Consider the following 23,011-nt stretch of genomic DNA (forward strand, 5'->3'; position numbering starts at 1 on the left):
TTAGAAATAAAAATTAAACTTGTAAATTATACCAGGTGTTGTTATTAAAGGCAGTGGACACTATCGGTAATTGTCAAAGACTAGCCTTCACAGTTGGTGTATCTCAACATATGCATAAAATAACAAACCTGTGCAAATTTGAGCTCAATTGGTCATCGAACTTGCGAGATAATAATGAAAGAAAAAACACACTTGTCACACGAAGTTGTGTGCAGTTAGATGGTTGATTTCGAGACCTAAAGTTCTAAATCTGAGGTCTCGAAATCAAATGCGTGGAAAATTACTTCTTTCTCGAAAACTATGGCACTTCAGAGGGATCCGTTTCTCACAATGTTTTATACCATCAACCTCTCCCCATTACTAGTAACCAAGAAAGGTTTTATGCAAATAATTATTTTGAGTAATTACCAATAGTGTCCACTGCCTTTAATCTTCAATTACATTTTATCTCCTGAAAGTATCTTTGAAAGTGAAACATTTCACAAAGTGCCATCTTGCAACTCTTTTAAGGGAAAATAAACTTTTGTAATAAAATATCTAAGAAATATGCTTATTCTGATACAACATGATCTCTGATGTAATGTAGTAAACAAAGTTTGGGCAATTGTTTTGCAGACAAAGTAGTACTGCTTAGCACAAGTTTGCAGTTCATTTAAAAGTAATCTTCACATATGCAAAACAATTAAAGGGACAGACGACTATTTACTCTGTCAAACAACAAGATTGGTTTGTAAACATCTTAAACTCATCTGGGATCTATCATAGAGCAGCTTAAGCACAAAAACTAGCTAAGCACAACAAAATTATGCTTAAAAGAAAATGGTTTACAAACTAAAATACTTGTATCCTGCTTACTGCTGTTAACTGTTGCTTAGCATAAACTTTTGAAGCAATATTTTGTTAAGCTTAAAGACAGTGGACACTATTGGTAATTGTCAAAGACTAGTCTTCACAGTTGGTCTATCTCAACATATGCATAATAATAACAATCCTGTGAAAATTTGAGCTCAAATGGTCGTCGAAGTTGCGAGATAATCATGAAAGAAAAAAACACCCTTGTCACACAAAGTTGTGTGCTTTTAGATGCTTGATTTCGAGACCTCAAATTCTAAATCTGAGGTCTCAAAATCAAATTCGTGGAAAATTACTTTTTTCTCAAAAACTACATTACTTCAGAGGGAGCCATTTCTCACATCGTTTTATACTATCAATCTCCCCATTACTCGTAAGCAAGAAAGGTTTTATTATAATGGTTATTTTGAGTAATTACCAATAGTGTCCACTGCCTTTAAGCAGCTCTACGAGGTTGGGCCATGAAGTTATTAGTGTTGGTTTGTAAAATCTTAAACTCATCTGGGATCTTCCATAGAGATGCTTAAGCACAATCAAATTATGCTAACAAGAAAAAGGTTACCAACTAAAATACTATTTTATGTAAGATCTGTGACTGGTATCCTGCTTACTGCTGTTTACTGCTGCTTAGCATAAACTTTTGAAGCAATATTTTCTTAAGCTTAAGCAATGAAAATGAAGTTACCATAAAAAAATGTGGCAGGTTCCTGTGCCTTGGTTTGTTAAGTACTAGTTTCCACAAGTTGTAGGTAGTAAACACAGTAAGCATAAAAAACATACTACTATGGTAGTATGGAACCATACAAAAAACGGTTAATTTAGTACATTTTGTTAACAAATTAACTGCTGATAGGATCAAAGAATGCTTTTTCATTTTTCCTATTTTGAAGATTTCCGATTCAGTGCTCTCGGAACAAATGACAGTTGCGTTCGGCTTTTACCTCTGGGTCCATCCACACCTCTGAAAAACAAAAACAGAAAACACAGTTAAAAATACCTGTCAATGTTAAACTCATATTATATTTAATAAATTTATATGACATTAAAAGCAATATAAATAGGATCACTGTCAAGTCAATGGTTTATTGTATAAAGATTTAATTAAATGGAAAGATTGAAAAAAATATTGTCCCTAACAGTCCCCATTCCTTTATACACAATACCAAAGTAGAGAATTTAAAAGGAGCTAAACCAATCTTGTATGTAAGTCCAAACCATGTCATGTAGAGTTACATAAGAGAAAAGGATATTATATGAATATTCAAATAGGTACAGAGAAAGTATCCTCTACAGTTTTGGTTTGTGTGAATATTCATGTAGGAGTTTGCATATTGATTAGTTTGTTGCATCATGAAATCTGCATCAGCACAATATGTGAATACATTATTTAACACAAAGAGTAAGAATGTCTGGAATGAGGTGTGGCCTTTTGTGTGAATGTGAAGTGAAGTTGAAGGAGAGTGGATGCGTCTTGACCACTTGCTGCCTTCATGAGTTGCTATGGACCCATTGGTTTTCACTGCAAGGCAGACCAAGTGGATTTGTCAATCTTAAACTAACCATGGAATATTAAGAGAAACCTGGGAGCATTGAGGATACCTAATGTGACTTTTTACCAGTGATCCAAGGCAAGACAAACGTAAGTTAACTTAATTTTATTATACAATTTTCACCTGAGCCACAATATGACTTCAGTTCTATCATTCAACAAGATGTTTAGAGATATAAAAACAATTGCATATAATTTGGCACGTGTGGTCCTAAAATAATGTTGGTGAAATCTTTATGCACTCTTGACTTAAAATCCAGTTTAGAGCTATTAAAGTTGTATTCACTTTGCATTGTATCAATAAACTGTTCCTTGCTCTGTTTTGTGATACTAGTGTGTCCATTTAGCACAAAACTAAATAGTTTACGAGTAAAAAACATGGTTCCTTGTCGCAATAAACTCACGAGGGATACGCTGGTAAAATCCATGTTTTAAAGTTGGTAAAATCCATGTTTTGAAGTTCATAAAATGGTTTGACAATGCTTGATTTGCGCTATATTTGTGGCCGCGATTGCGCGTGATCAATGCATACTGTCCTACTACGTCAAATCGTCGTCTACTCGCTTGAGCCGTCAACTCCCAAGACTTGCCCCCCAAACCGGCGTGTGTATTCGCCTTTGACCTACATTCATTTCACTATTTATTTCTTAATTTCCAACTCACATTGCCTTTGATTTGAAATTGATTGTGATTTTGGTACTGTGGAAATAAACTGGACGCACAAACTCTACACCAACATTACCTACAAGTACTGTTTACATTATGCACCTGCATGTACTGTTTATATGCACCTGTATACATTATGCACCTGCATGTACATGTACATGTACTGTATACATAATACCACATGGACACACAATGTACATCATGCAGCTAGCTGCAGACGACCAAAAGTTAGCTTTCCGTATCTGTGTTTTGATTGGTCAACCGAGGTGATCTCAGACCAATCAAAACAAACCCAGCTACGGTAACTTTTAGTCACTGCACTTATCCAATGATAAATTTTATCCAATGGAATCACTGGATCTAAGTAGCAGTGACCTCCCTGTCTTTCTTGCGGTAAATTTAAAGAAAAAAGCCCTGTTGAAAATGCAAGATGGCGGCTGACGGCTTTGTAGTTTTACTAGAGATAATTTGTTCACAAGAAAAAACTTTAAATTTGAACCGCAATTTAATACAAACTATTTAAAATTCTCTATACGCTAATACTTTATAGTTTTATGCCTCTTTTGTGGATTTTAAACGTATTTTGGAGGAGTTGCGGCGAGTTGACAGCACCAAGGCCCCAAGCGAGTTGACAACGAGTTGGCGGTGAGTAGTTGGAATGTGCGTTGCAGAAGTGACCAATCGTTAAACCACGAACATTTTATTGCAGTTTTGTATACAACTAATCCTCAAATTACGAACCCATAAATAGGTTGTTGACGAGAAAAACAAAAAGTATTATCAAGGGCAGAAATTAGCGGTCAAAATATTATTCTATTTTGTTGTTTTTAAGTTTTGAAAATCATTTGCATTAATGTTACAAGTTGGTTTAATAGTCAAAAATGAAAATTGCAGGCGACCCAAAGTTTGACCCAAATAGAAACGTATACGGTTTCCGATATTCACCTCCCGTGACAAATAAAGAATCACTCCAGATTTGTCTCCCTTCTGGAATACGAATAATGGCCGGTCCGTTTACTGGCTTTAAACTTAAATCAAATATTGCTTCTTACATATAAATACATATTAAAAGATAAAACTCAAAGAGTGCGTCACTGGTTCCAGTTGAATAAGCTAAAACAATGAAAACCTTAAATGGTCTAAACTCCTTATTTCAAAGATGTTCTCATGAAACTTCAATCAAATATTGCTTCTTACATGTAGCTTCAAACAAAACGATAACACTTTAATTTAAAGTTTACAGTTTAAAGAGTGTTATCATATTTTTCCAGTTGAATTATGAGCTAAAACAATGGGAACCTTAAATGGGCCATTCTCTGATGCTTTACTTTTTTGAAATTTACAAGCAACCATCCCTAGTTTGCATAAACTATTTTGCAATAATTAACATAAAGCTGTTTTTTATCCCTTAACTGACTGGGGAATGTTCTGGTTTGCTGAGAGTGCCTTTGGCTTGAATTAGAATTTTTTTAAATCCAAATGTGAAATATTTTTTCTAAGAAGTAGTCAGAAATTAACGAAGAAATTAGCGACTTTTCATGTCACACACGTAACTGATGATGCAGATTGTACTACAAATGAAGCACTGCTTTATTTGCCAGACCTAACTGAATACAAAACCAAAGGCACAATAAATTCTCACACTATTAATTAATGCCCTAGTAAATGTTTCGCACACGTAACTAGTTACGTGTGTACGTGTGTGACAGCATGCCAACATGCATGTCCCTCAATACACAAGGTATGCACTGTGATGCAACCCAGGTGAATAAGCCTCGAGTGTCACTTTATGGCCACATTTTTTACCTACACTTGTGAGAGGGGTACAACAAAGATGCAGCCAACAATTTTTGACAAAGGGGAGGGACATGACCCAGAAGTGGATTTAAATTGACTCTCTTTCTCTGTGACATCGGTATTGCGATTGCGTTCATGTAAATTTTTAATTGTTATGCTTGGTTTTATTAAAATTAAGTTGTTCAAGACAAAAATATACTGTTGTCTTAATACAGTTATTTGATTCCATTTGGAAAGTTCATTAATTTACACACAAATCATTTCTGACACAGAGGCAAGTGCTAAACAATTTACTTGATTGTCGATTGCCTCAGTGCATTAAAGCATAGGGCTTCACACACATAACCGACCATAATGTCACTCAAGTAACCCAAAGTGAATATTTAAAATGTTTAGTTGACCTTAAAATTGATTGTGTCATTAATTGACTAGGAATGAAAGTCCCCCCACAAGAAGTATGAGTCTTTCAGCAATATCAGACTCATAGAGTTTTGAGAAAGAAACTTTTGGTACAAAAACCTGCTTTTGTCTGACGTCACACAAGTAACCAAACTTTATTTAACCTCTGCCCCAAAGTGAAAAAGTCAACAATTTTGTATTCAATTTTAAACCAGTGTCAGTAAATCAATGTTATTTATAGAGGACAGATATTTTAAAGTAGAGAATTTCCCAATTCTTTTTTCACACACGTAACGTGCGAATGGCCCTAATGGGCATCACTATTGCAATCAAATATTGCTGCTTGTATGTAGATAATGAAAAGATTAAACTCAAAGAGTTTATCACTGGTTCCAGTTGAATGAGCTAAATTAACTTCATACTTGTCAATGTCTCCACCCCTTTGACCATCAGTTGATCAAATGATTGGTTTTTCTGTCAGTCATTGGTTTATCTGGTGGTTGGCAGCCCTGCCTTCGATGATCTAGTTTTATTTTCTAGTCAGCTGATTGTAAAAAGTTGGCCTGTGGAGTTTTTGTGCACAATAAATCTAAGTGGAACTAAAGAATTCTGCAGACTCTATTGATGATCAGACTGACTTTGGTTCTGGGATTGGCAATAGATGCAGGTATTGAAACCGTTTGATAATTTGTTGATTGTTATCTTCAGAGTATTAAGTTATGGAATGGAGAGGGTCAAACCAAAGAACAATGAAGCAAATATATATATAATATTATTAATTTTAGTATTATTGGTTTATTAAAAATTCGCACATTGCAGCCTAAGGGCTGAATTGAGTTTAAATGATAAACAACGAGAATTTACAAAATATAAACATTAAAAAGAAAAGTGTCAGAAAAAAATTGTAAACTTCATAACCGAAAAGGGGTCGTACAACCAACAGAAATAGAAACAAGCATTTTGGCAGGAAAGAGGGATCCATATACAGAATAATGCGTCACTTACTTTGCTCCTAAGGATTTGGGATAACTCTTCTTTGTCTCTGTGGTTCTACTCTGATCATTATCTTCAGTTGATCCGGCAGATTGGGCTTTGTCTTCAGTTGCTTTAGGAATGGATGTCTCATCTTGCATTTTGTCAGAAGTCTCATTTTGTGTTAGTTCAGGATTCAATGACGCCTTTTTATTATCTTGCATTGACTCAGTATGACCTGTCTTGCTTTGTGATGGATTGGTTAGCAATTCCTTCTTTGGGTTTCTCTTGGGTGGATTACTGATTGCAACATTGATGGTATGCTCATCTAGAATGGTGTTATCCTCGCCAAAGACAGCTCGTGATGCATCACTCTTTAAACAAACAAACAAACATCAACATTAAATAGCATCAATACCAAATAACATTGATTTCTTTATTGGATGGAATGCCGAGGTTCTCTAGTTTATTTAGGTCCCAGGCTCTCACCCTTGTTTGAAGTCATTATTTTCCAGTAAACATAAACAAAAATGGGGAGTAAAATAAGACGTCCCACCATTTTCAGGGCTTGAATTTGGGGAAACAATACACCAGACTGTAGGGCTTGTAGCTCAAAACTTTTACTGAACCAGAGAATTTGTTACAATACCAGAACTAAAACAGTTGAGATGTTTGGGGAACAAGCACTAAAGAGAAGATTTAATTCTTCAATACTCAACGGAATTGAAAGAAATGTATTTATCAGTTAAGTTAAGATTACATGTACGTATAAATGAGGTGTGAGTTCAAAAACACAAGACTGCATAACTTGCCCAATGCTAAAAACACTTGCCTTGGGCCCTGCGATCCAGTGTTTATTTTGAGCCCTGGTCTAACATGAAGGTGAACTATAATAAATGAGCTTGATTTTGCTGGTGTGCCCTTTATTGTTAAAAGTTCCAAATGCAAAGAGCATGTGTAAGTGTGGTCCCCTCAAGTAATAATGGTGTTTGGTGCTGCTTTCAAGCATTCCCTTTGCAGGACAGGACAGGGCTGCAGTTGGGATCTTATTTAAAAAAAAAGGAACGCCACTAAGAAATTGTTCATTCTATTGGCATGGTATCGTGGTACGCTATATGTACGTAGGAGTATCAAGAATGCACCCTAGTGCTTTAAAGTAAGCTGTTTAGTATGCTAAGGTACCATGGCTCACTGCACTTTCATACCTCTTTTTCAAACTCCACAAATGCAAGACCTTTAGAGATGCCGCTTCGATAGGTTACCACCCTGACTTCCTTCACTGGTCCATACTGTATAAGAAAAATAAATTTGCAGAATACATCATCTTTTTGGTAATTCTTTCATTCAGTGCTGTCACATATGCAAAAGTCCAAAGTATTTCCCGGTTGGAGTTCTGTATAAAGTTTAGTTAAAAGCATTTGTCCACACTGTTGGGTGTTTTGAAGTTCACAGCTAGTAAGATCTATGATGATACCCAATCTAGTTACAAGTTTTTATTGTTGTAAAGCGCCTGGGAGCATTTTTAATAGATTTGGCGCAATAAATGTTTATTATTATTATTAATATCTATTTTAACTATGATACAACTGTACATTGATGGCCTCTTCAAGTACACGTTTACCTTTTTGTCATAAGAAGAAAATGCTTCAACTCTGATTATTTGTTTTGGTTTTTGTTGTTGTTGTTGCTTTTCTGAGGGTGGGTAGGGAGTAAAATTAATCCCCAACAATCATTTTGCATCAAACACATGAAACAAACCACTTGTGAAAAACTGCACGGTTTTACCACAGAATTTGTGCACAATAAATAATATATTGTATTGCTATTATTACTTTTTTTAATGCATCTTTCCAACTTGGCAATGGTTAATTAGGCGTCTTAAAAAGTAAATTTCTTGGAGAAAAAAACAAAAAACAACAAGCAAACAAACGAATAGAAGTTTTTTACCTTTTTGAAGATTTCCAATAACGTCTCATTGGTAGCAGACCGTGGCAACCCAGACACAAATAGCTTACTTTTCTCCAACTTTGTATCATACTAAAACAGTAAAGAGATACAATGGAAACGATCAAGGACTTTAAGCTATGAAAATAATTCTCTTAATCTTTAACAAAAAGAAATGAGGTATGCTGAATGAATTGACAATTGAAAATACACCAAACCTTTGCAAGAAACTTGAGCAAGAAGTGTTTAAACTACATGTATGCGCCAATGATATGCACCAGGGCATTTTCTCTTTGGTAAAGGGCTCCCTATGAGAAAATTGTAAATTTCTAGGGCACCTAGGCAATGACCAGGGGGCATCGAGGCAATCTCCTTCATTGCCTCCATGTAGTATCAACCCTGAACACATCCATTCTTAAGTTACTTTAAACATGCCATACATGTACCAACAACCTGTGCACATTTTTAAAAGTACATTTACATGTAGGAGATCTGTTTTTAACTAGGGATTATGTGTACTTTCATTTACAATTACAGCATTTAATATAATCAACAGAGACTTACAGTATCTGTAATTGCTAGTTCTTAACTACAACTCAGATTATTTCAGATGGACGACTTCTCTGGTTAATGTGCTGGTATGAAATTTATACCTGTCAGCTTTCAATTTAAAAAATTGTCATTTACGTCTGGATAATTATCAATCCATCCCACCCCCTTAACAGTTTTATAGTAATGACCAATCTATACATTACCTTGAACTGGCGCTTGGTAGTAGTTTTAGTCCTATCCTCCGACCAATCAACATACATTGGTCTGCCTTTAAGTTTACAATTGTCCAATTCTAAGGCCTTCTCTGCTGATGACTGTAAAATGACAAATAAGATTGACATAAATTTAGGGTGCGTTCGTTTAGCTTCCCTGGGTCAACCCTGGTCTGCCCCCGGTATGTCGAATAGCTTTGACGTCATTCCAGGGGCTCACCCAGGTCAGCCCCCAGTGCCCTGCTTATGGAGTGAGTCACTTGGGGGCTGGCCACAGGTGCATGACATCACTACAAGAGCGGTGAGTGATTGTTTGTTTAGCTCGTCAGGGGCTCAGCCGAGTGAGCACCGCGGGGTAGACCCAGGGAAGCTTATAGAACACACCCTTAATAAACTTGGACATGGCCCTCTAGAGAGTGGACTAAAACATTTTACTTTTTAAAAGTTTGTCCAAGAAGTGTAAATAGTGAATTGTTAACCTTTTGTTTACAGTTTCTTTCAGCAGAAAATGAGCTATCTCATTCTGCAGCATTTATTTGTTTTGATCCATTTGATTGATGGTCTATAGCCAGCTTTGATTATAGTACAACTTATGGGTGGTACCTGAGTAAAAGACAGATTTCTCTTGTTCTTTTTTTTAAATGTTATTTCTATTATTATTATTTTGCGTGTGTGTGTGTGGGGGGGGGGGGGGTATTTGCTGTTTTTGGTATACACTTACCTGATCTTCAAACTCCACATAGCAGAATCCTTTGAACTGATGCTTGTTGTTTTCTGCGATACGAATGTCTGTTACGCTGCCACACTGTCAACACAAACAAGGAAATAAATATTCTTATGAACTAGGCGCATAAGTTTTCCAAAGACATAATAACCCCTACTACAACTTCCTTGGTGCGATCTTAAAACTCTCCTGTTTTTGGTCACCATGTAATCTTTATACTCCACAATGTTAAAGGTTTCTTCATAATGCCAATAATCCATCAATTGTTACTAGACAATAATCAACCGTCAAATGTCAATGAACAGAAATCAGTCATTTATCAACAGTCAATAACAATTGAACTAACAAACCTTTGAGAAAAAAGCTTTGATCTCTGACTCTGTGATATTGTAGCTGAGGTTCTTGACAAATACTGTTCGATGGTCTTTACTGGAGTCATGGAAGAACTTTTCCTTGGCTGGATATTTGAATCGTGTCTGACCTGTCTCCTCTGTGAATGTTTCATCTTCAGCTAATAATACAAACATTATTTATAAATTAATTTCAATATGCTATGTCTTCATACATCTTACTTGAACAAATACCAATCTTAAGTTTGCACAGAAGGAAGAGCCTGATACTTCACCTCCAACACGGGTATCACCTTCATGCCCCCTAGTCAGTACCTTGGTACCCTTGAAATGCTTCCAGTAGAAATTCACAATTTCCTCATAGGGTGGCCTTTACCAAAGAGAACATGCCTTGGTGCCCTTGCCCCTTCAAAAACAAACCATACAGGCCTGGGAGGGTATCAAACAAATATCGTAATTTCAATACAGTACACATTGATGCCCACCATGCTAAATCAATATCTTTTACTACACTAAATCAGTAAAGGTTTCTTCATTAGTGCTCCTATACATGTTACTTTATTTTGATACCAAATAACATGTAGTATCTTGTTTATCATATCTTAAACTTAGCTACATGCTATTTCTATCTTACCACGGTCTTCATTCTTAAACTCTAACATCCTAACCATTTCATCTTATTATTTGTGTATGCAAGTCACCAAACACAAGGCCTGAAAGCCACTTCAAGGTGTGGTTTACAATCTATTACCAAGGGGCTGTTGCCGCCTACTCCTGGGGCGGAAACATGGTTACCCCCTTTACAGTCCATACGGACGTAGGCTTGGGTATTATATGAGAGCAACTTATCCCACATCTTATTCCTTGCTTACGTTTCGACTTCTTGGCTGCTGGAGATTCAAACTCAGAGTCTTGTTCTGAATACCTGGGTGAGGATGTTTTTGAGGCTGCAGAAGGAGCCTGAGGTATCTTGAAAACATCATCGCCATTCTTAGGTTTATCAAAATCAGTGGCAGAGCTTACTCTATGCTCAGGTTGCTCCTCGGGATACTGTGAAGATACAGGAATAAGACTTGATGACAATGTGTGAATAATCCTGGTTAAAGCAATGCGTATTATTTAGTTATTGGATGTTTTTATATAATGCCCATGCCCTTGTAAACATACTTTATTTAAAACTTAAATAGAATGCACACCAAGAAACTTTGCGGAACTTTCACAAAACTGGTTGCCTGGACAAGATGATCATTACATGAACATTTAATTTGGTATTTTCTTTCACAAAACCAAATAAACATACTAAATTTATGTAACAACTGGAAAAAATAAATTTCACTTACTTTCCTCTTGGTTGCTCTTTGGTTACTGTTTGGTGAATAACTGTCACGTTGTGCCCCCTGTAAATTAAACATAACAAAACTAATCATTTAGTGGATAAAAAATGATCAAGTCTCTGTAGCTTACAACTTGTAGGGTGTCATGGCGGAGCGCATAAGAGCACCAAACTCAAGCCCTTGTGTTTCTGTTCAGCAGAGTGTGGGTTCGAATCCCGGTCGTGTCACTTGTCTCACTGAGCAAGACACATAACATAATAAAAACAACAAGCGCCAATATATAGCGTACTATTTTTATCTCAACCTTTAGTTTGATTTGTCAGTTCTGGCAATCCCTGCTTAATATGTGCACGTATAGAGTAGTGTGTCATGCCGATACACTTTTTTCAAAACAAAAACTTTGATAAAGTTTTTAAATGAAACTACTTCTACTGGAAAACCAACTCGTTCTAAATTAGTAACACAAAAGAATATCTTAGATGCACAAATTTTCTTACCTTGTCTTTTTTCTTCAAGTGTTTTTTGGGTTGTTTTTGCAGTGTTTGTTGCTCTTCCCTAGCAGCCTAGATACAAACAACAAGTACGTACAGTTACAATTCAAATACTAATTATCACTCCATCAATGTAGGAAACCAGTTCAAGAACTGAATCTAGTTACTCTTGGTTTAATATCTACGTTAATGCAAAACCTTGCAGTCTAAGGAATAGTTTTGCTTAGCTAGATTATAAAATTTTCAAAATAAACTCTGACCTTTGCTCTCATGTCATCTACTCGTTTCTTTTGTTTGGCTATCTTTGCTTCTGCTATACTCAATGTTTCTAGGGTTCCCTCTTCTCTTTCATACATGATCCATTCCTCAAATATCCACTCGGGGTAGTCACTGACTGAAGCAGTAGCTTGCTGGAACACTTTCCGACAATGTTCTGGATCACCATGTGACCTAAATGTTAAGAAAAGAGAAATGATAATAATAACAATAATAACAAGTTCTTATATAGCGCATTTCACAATAAACTGTATCAATGCGCTTTACATTAGTCCCCTGGTCATTGGGCCAATAAACATCCCTTTAATCTTTCTCAGCTCCCATTAGGGAGTATACAGCCCCGAGCTGCCGTGGCGCTCCGAAAGCTTTTCATTCACAATATCAACCTCTACCCTCGCAGGTACCCATTTATACCCCTGGGTGAAGAGAAGCAATTATAGTAAAGTATCTTGCTCAAGGACACAAGTGTCACGACCGGGATTCGAACCCACACTCCGGTGAATTAGCACCAGAACTTGAATTTGATGCTCTTAACCACTCGGCCATGACACTCTTTTAATGGTACATCAAGTCATGTATAATAAAGGCTGCTGCTTCCCAGGTTGTATCATAATTTGGGTATGATCCCTGGCTGCACGGCAGTTAACGGTTGTATGGCTTCTGACTGGCACCCCTGAACAAAGATATTACAAAAATATGGAGACTGCCAACATGGGGCTAGATAGCTCAGTTGGTAGAGCGCCAGCAAATTAATCCAGAGGTCATTGGTTATTATCCCACTCTACTCAATTCTTTGTTCAATGCCAAAAATCAGGTTTAACAAAGTTAAGAAAAAGGATCTACATGTAGTACAAAGTAAAGGAGAGGAGTTTTGTAGATCTTTTCCTTCAGCCAAACACCTATTTTAATTTTTATGTTGTTTATTTATAAAGTCTACACATTTTTCTTCCCCTTTATTCTCCCATTTGATAACTCAAAATGGAAATTGAATTAAACATTGAATTTACCGTACACTTGAACCTCAATCAAAGTTAATTATTTCAAAAATCATAACTTGTGATTAACACAATCTATAAATAATCGGAAAGCCTTTGTAAACTGATTATATTCTTCACACATATTGTCAGGCAATTATTTCCTTGATAAGACAGTAAATTATGATTCTAAATCAATTGATGATCTATAAAGTGTTTTTAAACACTTTTTAAGGCGTTTTGAAGAATTGCATCCCAACACACTGTCTTCTTTGTCTAGCATTGTTTAAAAGCAGTGTGTAGTCCAGCACAAGATCTTTCAGAGCAATTCCTTTTATCACCAAAAGGATAAAAAGCCTAAAATATTCATTTTACTTGGCATGTTCCAGGCTAACCAGGCTAACCTACTAGGCATATAATATATTGCAGTGTTTTGCAAGCAATTAATTTGTTGTTTTCCCTGTGCTGCATAGTGTCCCAAACTCATTGCTGCGTTTCTGGGTCATGCTGTGTTACAATTAAATAAACAAATCGATGTATAACATCATGTAATCAGTCAATCAATCAAACTAATTCCTAGCATGCCTTAAGTTTTGTTTTGGGTGGGCTCGTTACTTTACATGTATGTTCCACTTTGTTACAGTTTGGAATAGATGTTTAGAATTTTGTATTATGCCAATTTACTTGCAGACTACTTGCCTGATTCTGTTTACCTACCTTTCCAACCTACAATACTCCATCCACATTTGTGCATTATTTGCATGTCCCTTGATTATGATATCATTCCAAAGTCTTCTGGATTCTTGCATGTTTCCACAATAGATGGCCTAATAAGAAAATACACATACTGCTTAAACATTGACTTGAAAAACAAACGCATGACAAACATGAGCATTAATGTCTGAGATATTCTAGAGCGAGTTCATTTCATACGTTGTAGGTACACAGGAACATTTGATCTTGCCCTTTGACACTATCTGTGTATATTGCAAGGATCTACAAATTATAGCTGTCGACCATGCCTAAATGGGTCCAACTCCATACAGCTACTAAAGCCAAAACATCAGCTTTTAATCCAAAAAGAACTGTATGTTTGTGACAGGTTCCCTATTCATCCTATAATAAGCAGGCCTTTCGAAGTAGCTTATTAATAAAACTTGGCCCTTGGGATTTATATGTACTTTAAAGGTATTATAGTTTATCCCAACAATTCTAGATTTCTATATGATGTAAATTTTCCTCTTTTCTTCTTCTTCTACAATGTAGTAGATTTATGCTAAGGGCCTTGTTTTGTTTACAATGTACCAATCTAAAGCCAACCATACCTCCATTCTAGCCCAATAACGCACAAGGCTACAGGTTGGATCTCCATCTTCATAAGCTAAAAAACAAACCAAGAAAAGTATGTTATTATAAATGATTAACAGATACATAGTTATATGAACTAAGACTGCTTCTAATGATGTGGTCCTAGTGTCAAGACATATTTAGCAACGATGTGTTTTCTCCAGAAGACATTCAGAGCATACTGATTGAAACAAATGAGTTGAAACTAACAGTTCTTTTCAGAACCACCCCAACTAATAGAGACAATCATTACATGGTGTTACTGCAAACCTTTCCATATCGTATTTCCACCAAGTAAAGTTTCAAATCCTACTTCATATTCTCCTTAATGTGGATTCCATTTACAAATAATTCTTTTGACAGAGGGGTATGATGAGCATTATAGTTACTACAAGCACACCCCCCCCCCCAAATGAAAAACACATAAAATAAAAACAAAAAATACATGAAGTTCCTTTTCACATAGCAGCATTAGATCTTAATGATCAAATACTTTGTAATGAGACAGTTATCCGACTTTAAAAGCTAAATAAAAACCTGAAGGTTAATGCTAAATCAAAGTTTAAAGCTTCTATGTACAAATGCTAGAAAATAGATAAAACATGAATATAATGAAAAGGACTTACCAGAAGTAATAAACTGCACTGCTCTAAACACAGTTTCTCTCCACTCTAACTTTTCATCTGCAAGGTGACAAATAAAACAAAGTGAATATAGTGCTCTTCCTCCGTACATGTGTATACAATTTGGGGATTCTTAAAACTACTCAAAGACTCACACCCATAGACAAATTGAACAAAGCCCTTCTTCAATGAGGGAACAGCATTTTATTTCACCAATTGTAATTAACAAAGTGTGGTTTAGTCCAGCATCTTTAAAATGGCAGCAACACCATAAACATATTGCGCCACAGCACCTTGTAAATCATTACATGGTGCTAAGGATTAGGTCTCACAATTCAAACTTCGTCCCAATCACCTTGCAGTAAATACCTGGCGCTTTGTAACCTTTTTGAAAAAGGCGAGTTTTATCCTTTCGAAAAATACCCGTTACAAATACTGTTGTTTTATATTAAGGAAGTTTTCAAAGATTCCTATTGAATGGAATGAAATAGAATATAATTACCTGAAATCAATGTTCTAGGATCAAGCTCTGGTATACGTCTCCTCATGTAATCAATGTATGACTGCCATATAGCAAGATAAACTGCAGCTGTAGGTAGGACACCAGACGATAGTATCTCCTCATACTTGCCTAAAAATAAACAAAATGGATCACCACATTCTTAGTATAAAACTCATACATGTACAATGTCTCTTGACGATGACTAGAGCAAGCTAGTTGAAACGTTGAGACCGATTCAAGAACTGACTCCGCGGTAGTGCAGTCAATTACGATCCTATAAGCAAAAGTAGTAGTCCCAGCCAGTTGTCTATACCTTCTGCCCACATAGTAGTTAAAATTCTTTTGAGAACTGAGAAGTCTCCCGAACATCCGATAAATCAACACCGCGGTAGTAGAACATAGAAAGACAGTTCTCTAAAGAACAAATCCGGCAAATAGAAACACACAAGTGCTAACCGAATATTCATACAATGTCAATGTATGAGAACTGCTCCAACAAAATCAAAACAAAATTATAAGGCAGATTAGGGGCACATATCTATGCTTCTATCAAGTCCTGCATGTAGCTTAGTTGACACACTAATAATCCAAACAAATTTAACAACAAACCATTTGATTGGAAATAAAATGTCTGGTATTCCTCACCTTTAATGACATTGTGTGACTCTCTGAACTTTTCCTTGGCAATCAAATAGTTACACCATAGTCGTCCAGACCAAGGGCAGTTCCTGACTGATCTGTCATACACTGATAGCACTATGTCCTTAATCTTCAGCTTAGTCTCCTATGAACAAAAACACCAGTCAGTCAAATCTCTGATCATACGCAGTATGATTAAACATGTTGAATTGATATGGGAGTTCACTAAACACATTTAGAATTAGGACTTTGAGCAAAATGCCTCTACGTTGTAACTTATACACAGCATATTGAGGATTCCTTTGGCTTTGAAAGCATTGTATATGAACCTATTTAGTACTAAACTGCGCCAATAAAGTATCTAAACACTTACAAATGGTCAGATATATCGGAACCTGAAATAGTATGCCAAAAAATAATTATTCATTTCTATTCACCGTTAATTTCTGCACATTTTGACACATCTTATGTTGCGCTACGATGTTGTTTGGTGGATTTATGGGCACTTGAGTGGCTTAAGGTCGAATTTCAAAAGTTGCAAAAGCCCCTATTCGAGCTAAATCGTTGTATTGTGACGAGTAAGATCAGCGTTTCTTTTGCCCGCCTTTTATAAATGATTTGTTTGTCGCGTTTTGGATAAATCGGTTGCAATGAACATCAGCAATAATTGTCAGTAACCAAGCAAAGGGGTCAAAGATGGGAGGCATACAGCAAAATGGGTTAAGAGCCAGAATCCCTGATTATGGTAAGACAGGGAAAGGTGTTTCAAGATAACAGGAAAGATGGCTCAACTGACCAAACAGGAAAGAGGACGGATCGTTGGTTTGATAGAAGCCGGTATGTCGATTCGAGCTGCAGCTCATCAAGTTGGAACGTCACCAGCGACGGTCAGTAAAATGGTGGAATGGCTACCAAGCTCAGGGAAATGTGGACAACCTGCCAATGAGTGGCCGCCCGAGTGTGACTTCTGCAGCAGAAGAAAGTGAACAAGTCCATCAAGCCTGACACCACTCTCGAGGGATTGCGACGCACCCTGATCAGGAAATGGCAGGGGATTGACCAGGGACAGATCAGATGTCTCGTTTGGAGTATGAGAAGACGACTCCTTGCCGTTAACAGTGATGGAGGACACACCAAGTATTGAGGACAGGATATCAGCAGTTTTAGAGTTAAAGATACGGCCATAAACTTCCTGGTCAAGTAAACGAAACGAGTTTGTGTCTTTTGTCTTGATTTTGTCTGTGTGTGATGCTTGTGTGAGTTCCCTTCTGGAATTGGGGTGAATAGGGGCTTTTGCAACTTTTGAAATTCGACCTTAAGCCACTTAAGTGTCCATAAATCCACCAAACAACATCGTAGCGCAACACAAGATGTGTCAAAATGTGCAGAAATTAACGGTGAATAGAAATGAATAATTATTCTTTGGCATACTAATTCAGGTTCCGATAAATCTGACTATTTGTAAGTGTTTAGATACTTTATTGGCGCAGTTTATTATTATCATATTTAGATCCATCTACATGTATACCCCACTGCCCCATAATGCAATGCACTTGTGGCGTGTCATGGCCTAGAGCGGTTACGAGCACCGGATTCAAGCTCTGGTGTTTCTGATCAGCAGAGTGTGGGTTCGAGTCCTGGTAATGACACTTGTGTCCTTAAAGCAAAACATTTAACCATGGTTGCTACAGAAAGTTAGGGAGGTAGTGCTTTCTGCTCTACCATCTGGGCTTCTGATAAATGATACCCTAGCCTACATCCGTATTGACTGTAAAGGGGGTGGCCCGGGAGTAGGTGGCAATGGCTTCTAGAAAAATAGTTGATTTGTAGCCTACACCTTGACGTGACTTTCAGGCCTTGTGTGTCTGGCAACTTGCATAAAAAAAAACTGCAGTGTCACACCTACAGACTGTCAAGATTTGGCTGATTGGTGTTGAGAGTGTGGACCTGTTAATCCAGAGGTCACAGGTTTACACTCCCAAGTACTGCTCTAATAAATGTTTCTTTGTACAAAACCCAGTTTATATATATTGACTTACAACATAGTCAGTGTAGTCTAGCCAAAGTTGTTCTTGCAGACAGTGATCTAGTATGGCTCTCTCATACAAGCATTGTACACGCGCAGGGTTACCCTTAGATGCCTTCTCGTAATCTAGGTAGGCTCTGTAGTCTTCATAACTTGGAGGAGTTGTCTTCAACTAATCACATAATCAAATATAAGGTTATTGTATAACATTAAGAATAAAACGGATTTATAAAGCTCACTTCCGATGAAAGCGCCTACACAATAAGAAAACAATATACAATTGAATTTTTTATTTAATTTAATTGAAATAGTACTTAATTAAAACCCAATGAAGTCTAATTGAACAAGTGTGTTTTTAGTTCCCTCTTGAAGTTGTTGAGTGATGTTGTTTTGCAAAGTGAGACAGGGAGCTTATTTTACAAAGGAGGAGCAGCTTTGGCGAAAGCCAGTCTCCGTAACGAATTGTAGAAGTTATGTAGCTCAATGTTTCCCTTCCTCCCTAAAGGCAAATGTTACACTTCAAAGAGCACCAAGTTCAATGCAGAACTAAGCAAAATGTCAAGGTTGCTCAATGCAAAATCAGCCAAAGTATTTCATTGCTGTTCTCCAACTAGTGTCCTGCAACTGTATACCCTGCTTCCCTTGTCCCACTGAAATCAATGTAACCAAATGGAGGCTAGTTTGGCAAAACGGTCTACTTGCATGGGTACAGGAAACATAACTAGATAGGGGCTGCCTTATCATCAATAGGACTTACCAGTTTCTGCTCATACGGTCTGTACTTATCAAGTTGAGCTAAGATTCCTTTTGAAATCTGTGTTGGAGGTTTTCCCAACATGGACTCATACTCACTCCATGTATTCCTTATGTCTGAAAAAAAAACGATCCATTCCAACATAGTTCAAGACAAAGCACAAGATTAATGGGTGATTTTAAATGATTAGGAAAGTACCAAGAAACAGTCTCAAACAGTCTCAACCAATGACCCTTTTGTTGGTAACTTGTTTTTTCTTAGCAACAGTTGTGCAGTAGGAAAAGTCTGCAGAGTGTGGATTCGAGTCCCAGTTGTGCCACTTGTGTCCTTAGGCAAGGAACTTATCCATTGCTTCATCCTTTGGATGGGATGAAAGCTGTTGGTCCCGTGTGTTGTGTAATGCAGATAAAAGAACCCAGTGTAAATCAAAAAGAGAAGGGGTTCGCCCCTGTGTTCCTGGCTGGATAGGTAGCATATTGCACCACAGCACCCTGTAAATCATAACACTGGTGATATGTAAAAGGAGTAGATCTCACATATTATTTCAAAATGAAATCGCACATACCTTGAAGATAATACTGTATGTCTAAAGTGCTTTGAGACGCCCTTCGGGTATAAAAACTGATATATAAAAACCGATTATTCATTCTATGAAGATAACCAAAGTTAAAGGAACACGTTGCCTTGGATCGGTCGAGTTGGTCTTTGAAAAGCGTTTGTAACCATTTTTTATAAAATGCATATGGGTAGAAAGATGTTGTAAAAGTAGAATACAATGATCCACACAAACATGCCTCGAAATTGCGTGGTTTTCCTTTTACCTCGTCGACTAACATGTCGGCCATTTATGGGGGTCAAAGTTTTGACTCCCATAAATGGCCGACCATGTTAGTTCGCACAGTAGAAGGAAAACCATGCAATTTCGAGGCAAACTTGTGTGGATCATTGTATTCTACTTTTAAAACATCTTTCCAACCATATGCTTTTTATAAAAAACGGTTACAAACGCTTTTGTTTTGACCAACTCGTCCGATCCAAGGCAACGTGTTCCTTTAAAATATAAACCAGTTCCTATAAAATATAGAAGAATTAACCTACTCATGAGTGGCACTGATAGCTGACGTTTGAAAAGTCGTTCCAGCCTAGCTGTTTGTTGGTCCTTCTCATACTCATTCTGTTGAAGAAGAGGAACAAAATAATGAACTCAATCAATCCAAAACATTTGGCTTTACTATTTGACTCTAGATTACACGACTGTAGTTAAAAGAAAAGTGTTTACATTAAGAAAACGCCAAGGGTGCAAGTATGTAAACCTTTTCCTTATCGACTTGAAAAAGATGATTTTAAATGAATTGTGTACTATCAAATATAATCACACCTTAAGTACAATGTACACTGAAACAATAGTGTTTGGGAACTTTTGCACATTACTTAAGACTTAAAACATGAATCCTTTTTTAGTTTGTTGTTAGTTTGTGTGAGCTATGCTGAACACATACTGTACACATTCCTTTTGGAAAATATGCAAGATATCAGAAAGGTTGTTCTTGTGGACTCTGCAATTTCAGTAACACTTCCAGCCTGGAATTTAATCTTGTATTTAAACAAACATTTATTGCTAAAATACATGCTTAAATTGTAAAAAAAATCAAAGTTGTTACCTGTGCGCTTTCTCTGAGGCTGTTTTCAAAGTCTCTGTATAACTTCCAAATAATGTCAGCCTTGCTGACATGTAGCCCTACTGCAGTCAGAGCTTGCTCAAAGATACTACGCACTTCACTTATGCTGTAGTTTGTATTAATAGTTTCCAAGCAGAAACAACAATACTTCTCCCACAGCTCTGGTGCTGTCGAAAACATAAAAAACAAATTTGTTTTGACAACAATTCATAATTAACTATTACAGAGTTCTACATGCATCATCTATATAGTACTCCATTAAAAAAACTGCTAAATTAACATGAAAATTACAAAAAAATTAATACTTGTATTATTTTTTGGATACACACTATACACTTCTTGAATGTTTCTCCGGCACCTTCTGGTTAAAAGAACACTTTTATCAAAACCCACTGGATTGACACTGTGGTGTTTGATTGAATACTTACAGGTGTAGTCTCGAACTGCTTTTTGGAAGAGTTTATTGATCTTAGATTTCTCCAAATGCTGAAGATCAATCTCATCTTGTATCCATTCTAACCAAAGCTCTAATGAAGAAAAAAAAACAAATATTAATGTATGGTTCAGAATAGAATGTCAAAGTTTTCAAGCTAAAGGGACAGATCTTTGTCACCCAACCAGCTAAATATGCCCAGTGATGACCTAATCATGACAGTCCAATGTTGAAACATGTTTATGTTTACCAACATTCAAAGAAGAGGAGAGAAAGACACATGTGTTAAGTAGGGCTTGCCTTTACAACAATGGATAAATCCAGTAGTTTTGAATGGCAAAATATTGTTTTGCATAGCAAAATATTTAGACTGAACTTTTGTTGTGCACTTTGAATGCTAGTATTGAGTAGCAAATGGTGATTAATGAGTAGTCAACTGAAACACTTTGTGTCGCAATTTGCTCTGGTATACGAGGGAAATTGTTCACTGACAACATTAAATTTATAGTACCTGTGTTAATCTAAAGCATAAATTTCTTGCTTACTTTATGTCTGAAAGTGTAATTACCAAAAGGGGAACAATAAAACACAAAGCATAAGTACCTACCTGGAGTTAATGGAAAATACTTGCTCATTCTCTTTCGAGCTAAACCTTTTAATCTGTGACTGTCAAAGATTTGACTTTGAGGAGAATCACTCAGCCCCTTGGCTGCATTAATCAGCTGAATATGGGCATCATAATCGTTGACATCTTTACTTATCTACAAAACAAATCAATAAATCATTTATAAATATTACACTTTTTATGATTGATTTATAATACTAACTAGGGTCATTGCAACTACTATTTTGTAGCCTTTATAAAATAGTATTTGACTTTTAAAGTTACTAAACATTATTACTCTTATCATGCATTAAACTCTGTTGATCTTATCTGTAGTGTAGTGATTTGGGGTTCGATTAAATCCAAACAAAGTGGTGCCGGAACCAGACAAAAAGGGACCAATACTCGGCTAGGTTTATTGACTGCATTTGCCTTTTACTGCTGTACAAATCGCTGTCATATTAAAACTTTTGATCGCAACTTCCAAATGACTCAAACTATAAACCTGTGTAGATGGGAAACCACGTTTTTCAGCTGAAGACTTGCATTCCTGATTTTTGCTATATCGAATAGTTTGATAATAATGAACATTTTATTCTTCCATGCCAAAACATGTCAGCTTCTTAGGGTCACGGACGGATGGTTGGAGATTTAAATGAGTTGTCACGTCCGCACTGGACTTTCTGGCTCGGTTAAACTGACAATAATCTTCCTGGGCACCTTTGGCTCGATTAAACTGATCGCGCGGCGTGGTGAAGTTACCTGTCGTCAGTGTCAGCCTGTCACTGTTAGCTGGTCAGGCAGGTTATCTGTGCTGTTTTAGTGTTTGCACTGGATAATTGGGTAAGTTACCCAATTGAGCTATGGCGCGGTTAGTTTGCCCAAGTTAATAAAGGAATTAAGTCCAGTGTCAACCAGGCTCTTTTAAGACTCATCATAATCATAGTTTCTAGAAGTAAGTTTCTATTTCTTCCTCCATCGTGTCCATCAACTCATGGTTTGACCATCAACAAATAACAACAGTCAACATGACAATGGAATGGGAATGGTGGGCAGCTGGGTGTTGTTGAACTTGAACTCTATCTAATCTAAAGTCTAACTCTAACTCTAACCAACCAATGATTTACCTCAAAACCATCGGCAAAACTGTCCAGCTCTGTGTGATCAAGAGACGTGGAATCACTATCCTCACTCTCCTCGCCCTTCTCATCGACCAGTTGAGAGAGCCTACATTCCGCTTCATCATCGCTGCTGCCACTAAACCAGTCGGATGAATCCGAACAACTGCTGCCGCTTTCCGCCGCCGCCATTG

The 23,011-nt window shown here is 36.8% G+C and overlaps 1 protein-coding gene across 1 annotated transcript; it reads right to left on the bottom strand.

Annotated features, from left to right (window-relative positions):
- Positions 1-1,673: 1,673 nt before the first annotated feature.
- LOC139939148 (squamous cell carcinoma antigen recognized by T-cells 3-like) lies at positions 1,674-23,011 on the bottom strand. Its single transcript, XM_071934908.1, has 23 exons — positions 22,827-23,011; positions 21,703-21,856; positions 21,091-21,189; positions 20,645-20,829; positions 20,082-20,157; positions 18,987-19,099; positions 18,243-18,401; positions 16,210-16,348; positions 15,565-15,693; positions 15,066-15,122; positions 14,418-14,473; positions 13,810-13,919; positions 12,103-12,292; positions 11,849-11,914; positions 11,358-11,414; positions 10,890-11,067; positions 10,018-10,178; positions 9,665-9,748; positions 8,935-9,045; positions 8,183-8,272; positions 7,441-7,524; positions 6,269-6,609; positions 1,674-1,813 (listed from the first exon to the last, which is right to left on the bottom strand). Exons 1-23 carry the CDS (start codon positions 23,007-23,009, stop codon positions 1,732-1,734), a joined length of 2,904 nt encoding a protein of 967 aa, XP_071791009.1. The 5' UTR covers positions 23,010-23,011; the 3' UTR covers positions 1,674-1,731.

The sequence above is a fragment of the Asterias amurensis genome, chromosome 6 (assembly GCF_032118995.1).
Source record: "Asterias amurensis chromosome 6, ASM3211899v1".
Classification (NCBI taxonomy): domain Eukaryota; kingdom Metazoa; phylum Echinodermata; class Asteroidea; order Forcipulatida; family Asteriidae; genus Asterias; species Asterias amurensis.

Coding starts and splice junctions, on each gene's coding strand:
- LOC139939148 (XM_071934908.1), bottom strand. CDS start 23,009: ATGGCGGCGGCGGAAAGCGGCAGCAGTTGTTCGGATTCATCCGACTGG. Junction 16,349..18,242: donor TAGACTACACTGACTATGTT/GTAAGTCAATAT, acceptor TTTTGTTCATAG/GAGACTAAGCTGAAGATTAA. Junction 1,814..6,268: donor CCCAAATCCTTAGGAGCAAA/GTAAGTGACGCA, acceptor TTTGTTTTTCAG/AGGTGTGGATGGACCCAGAG.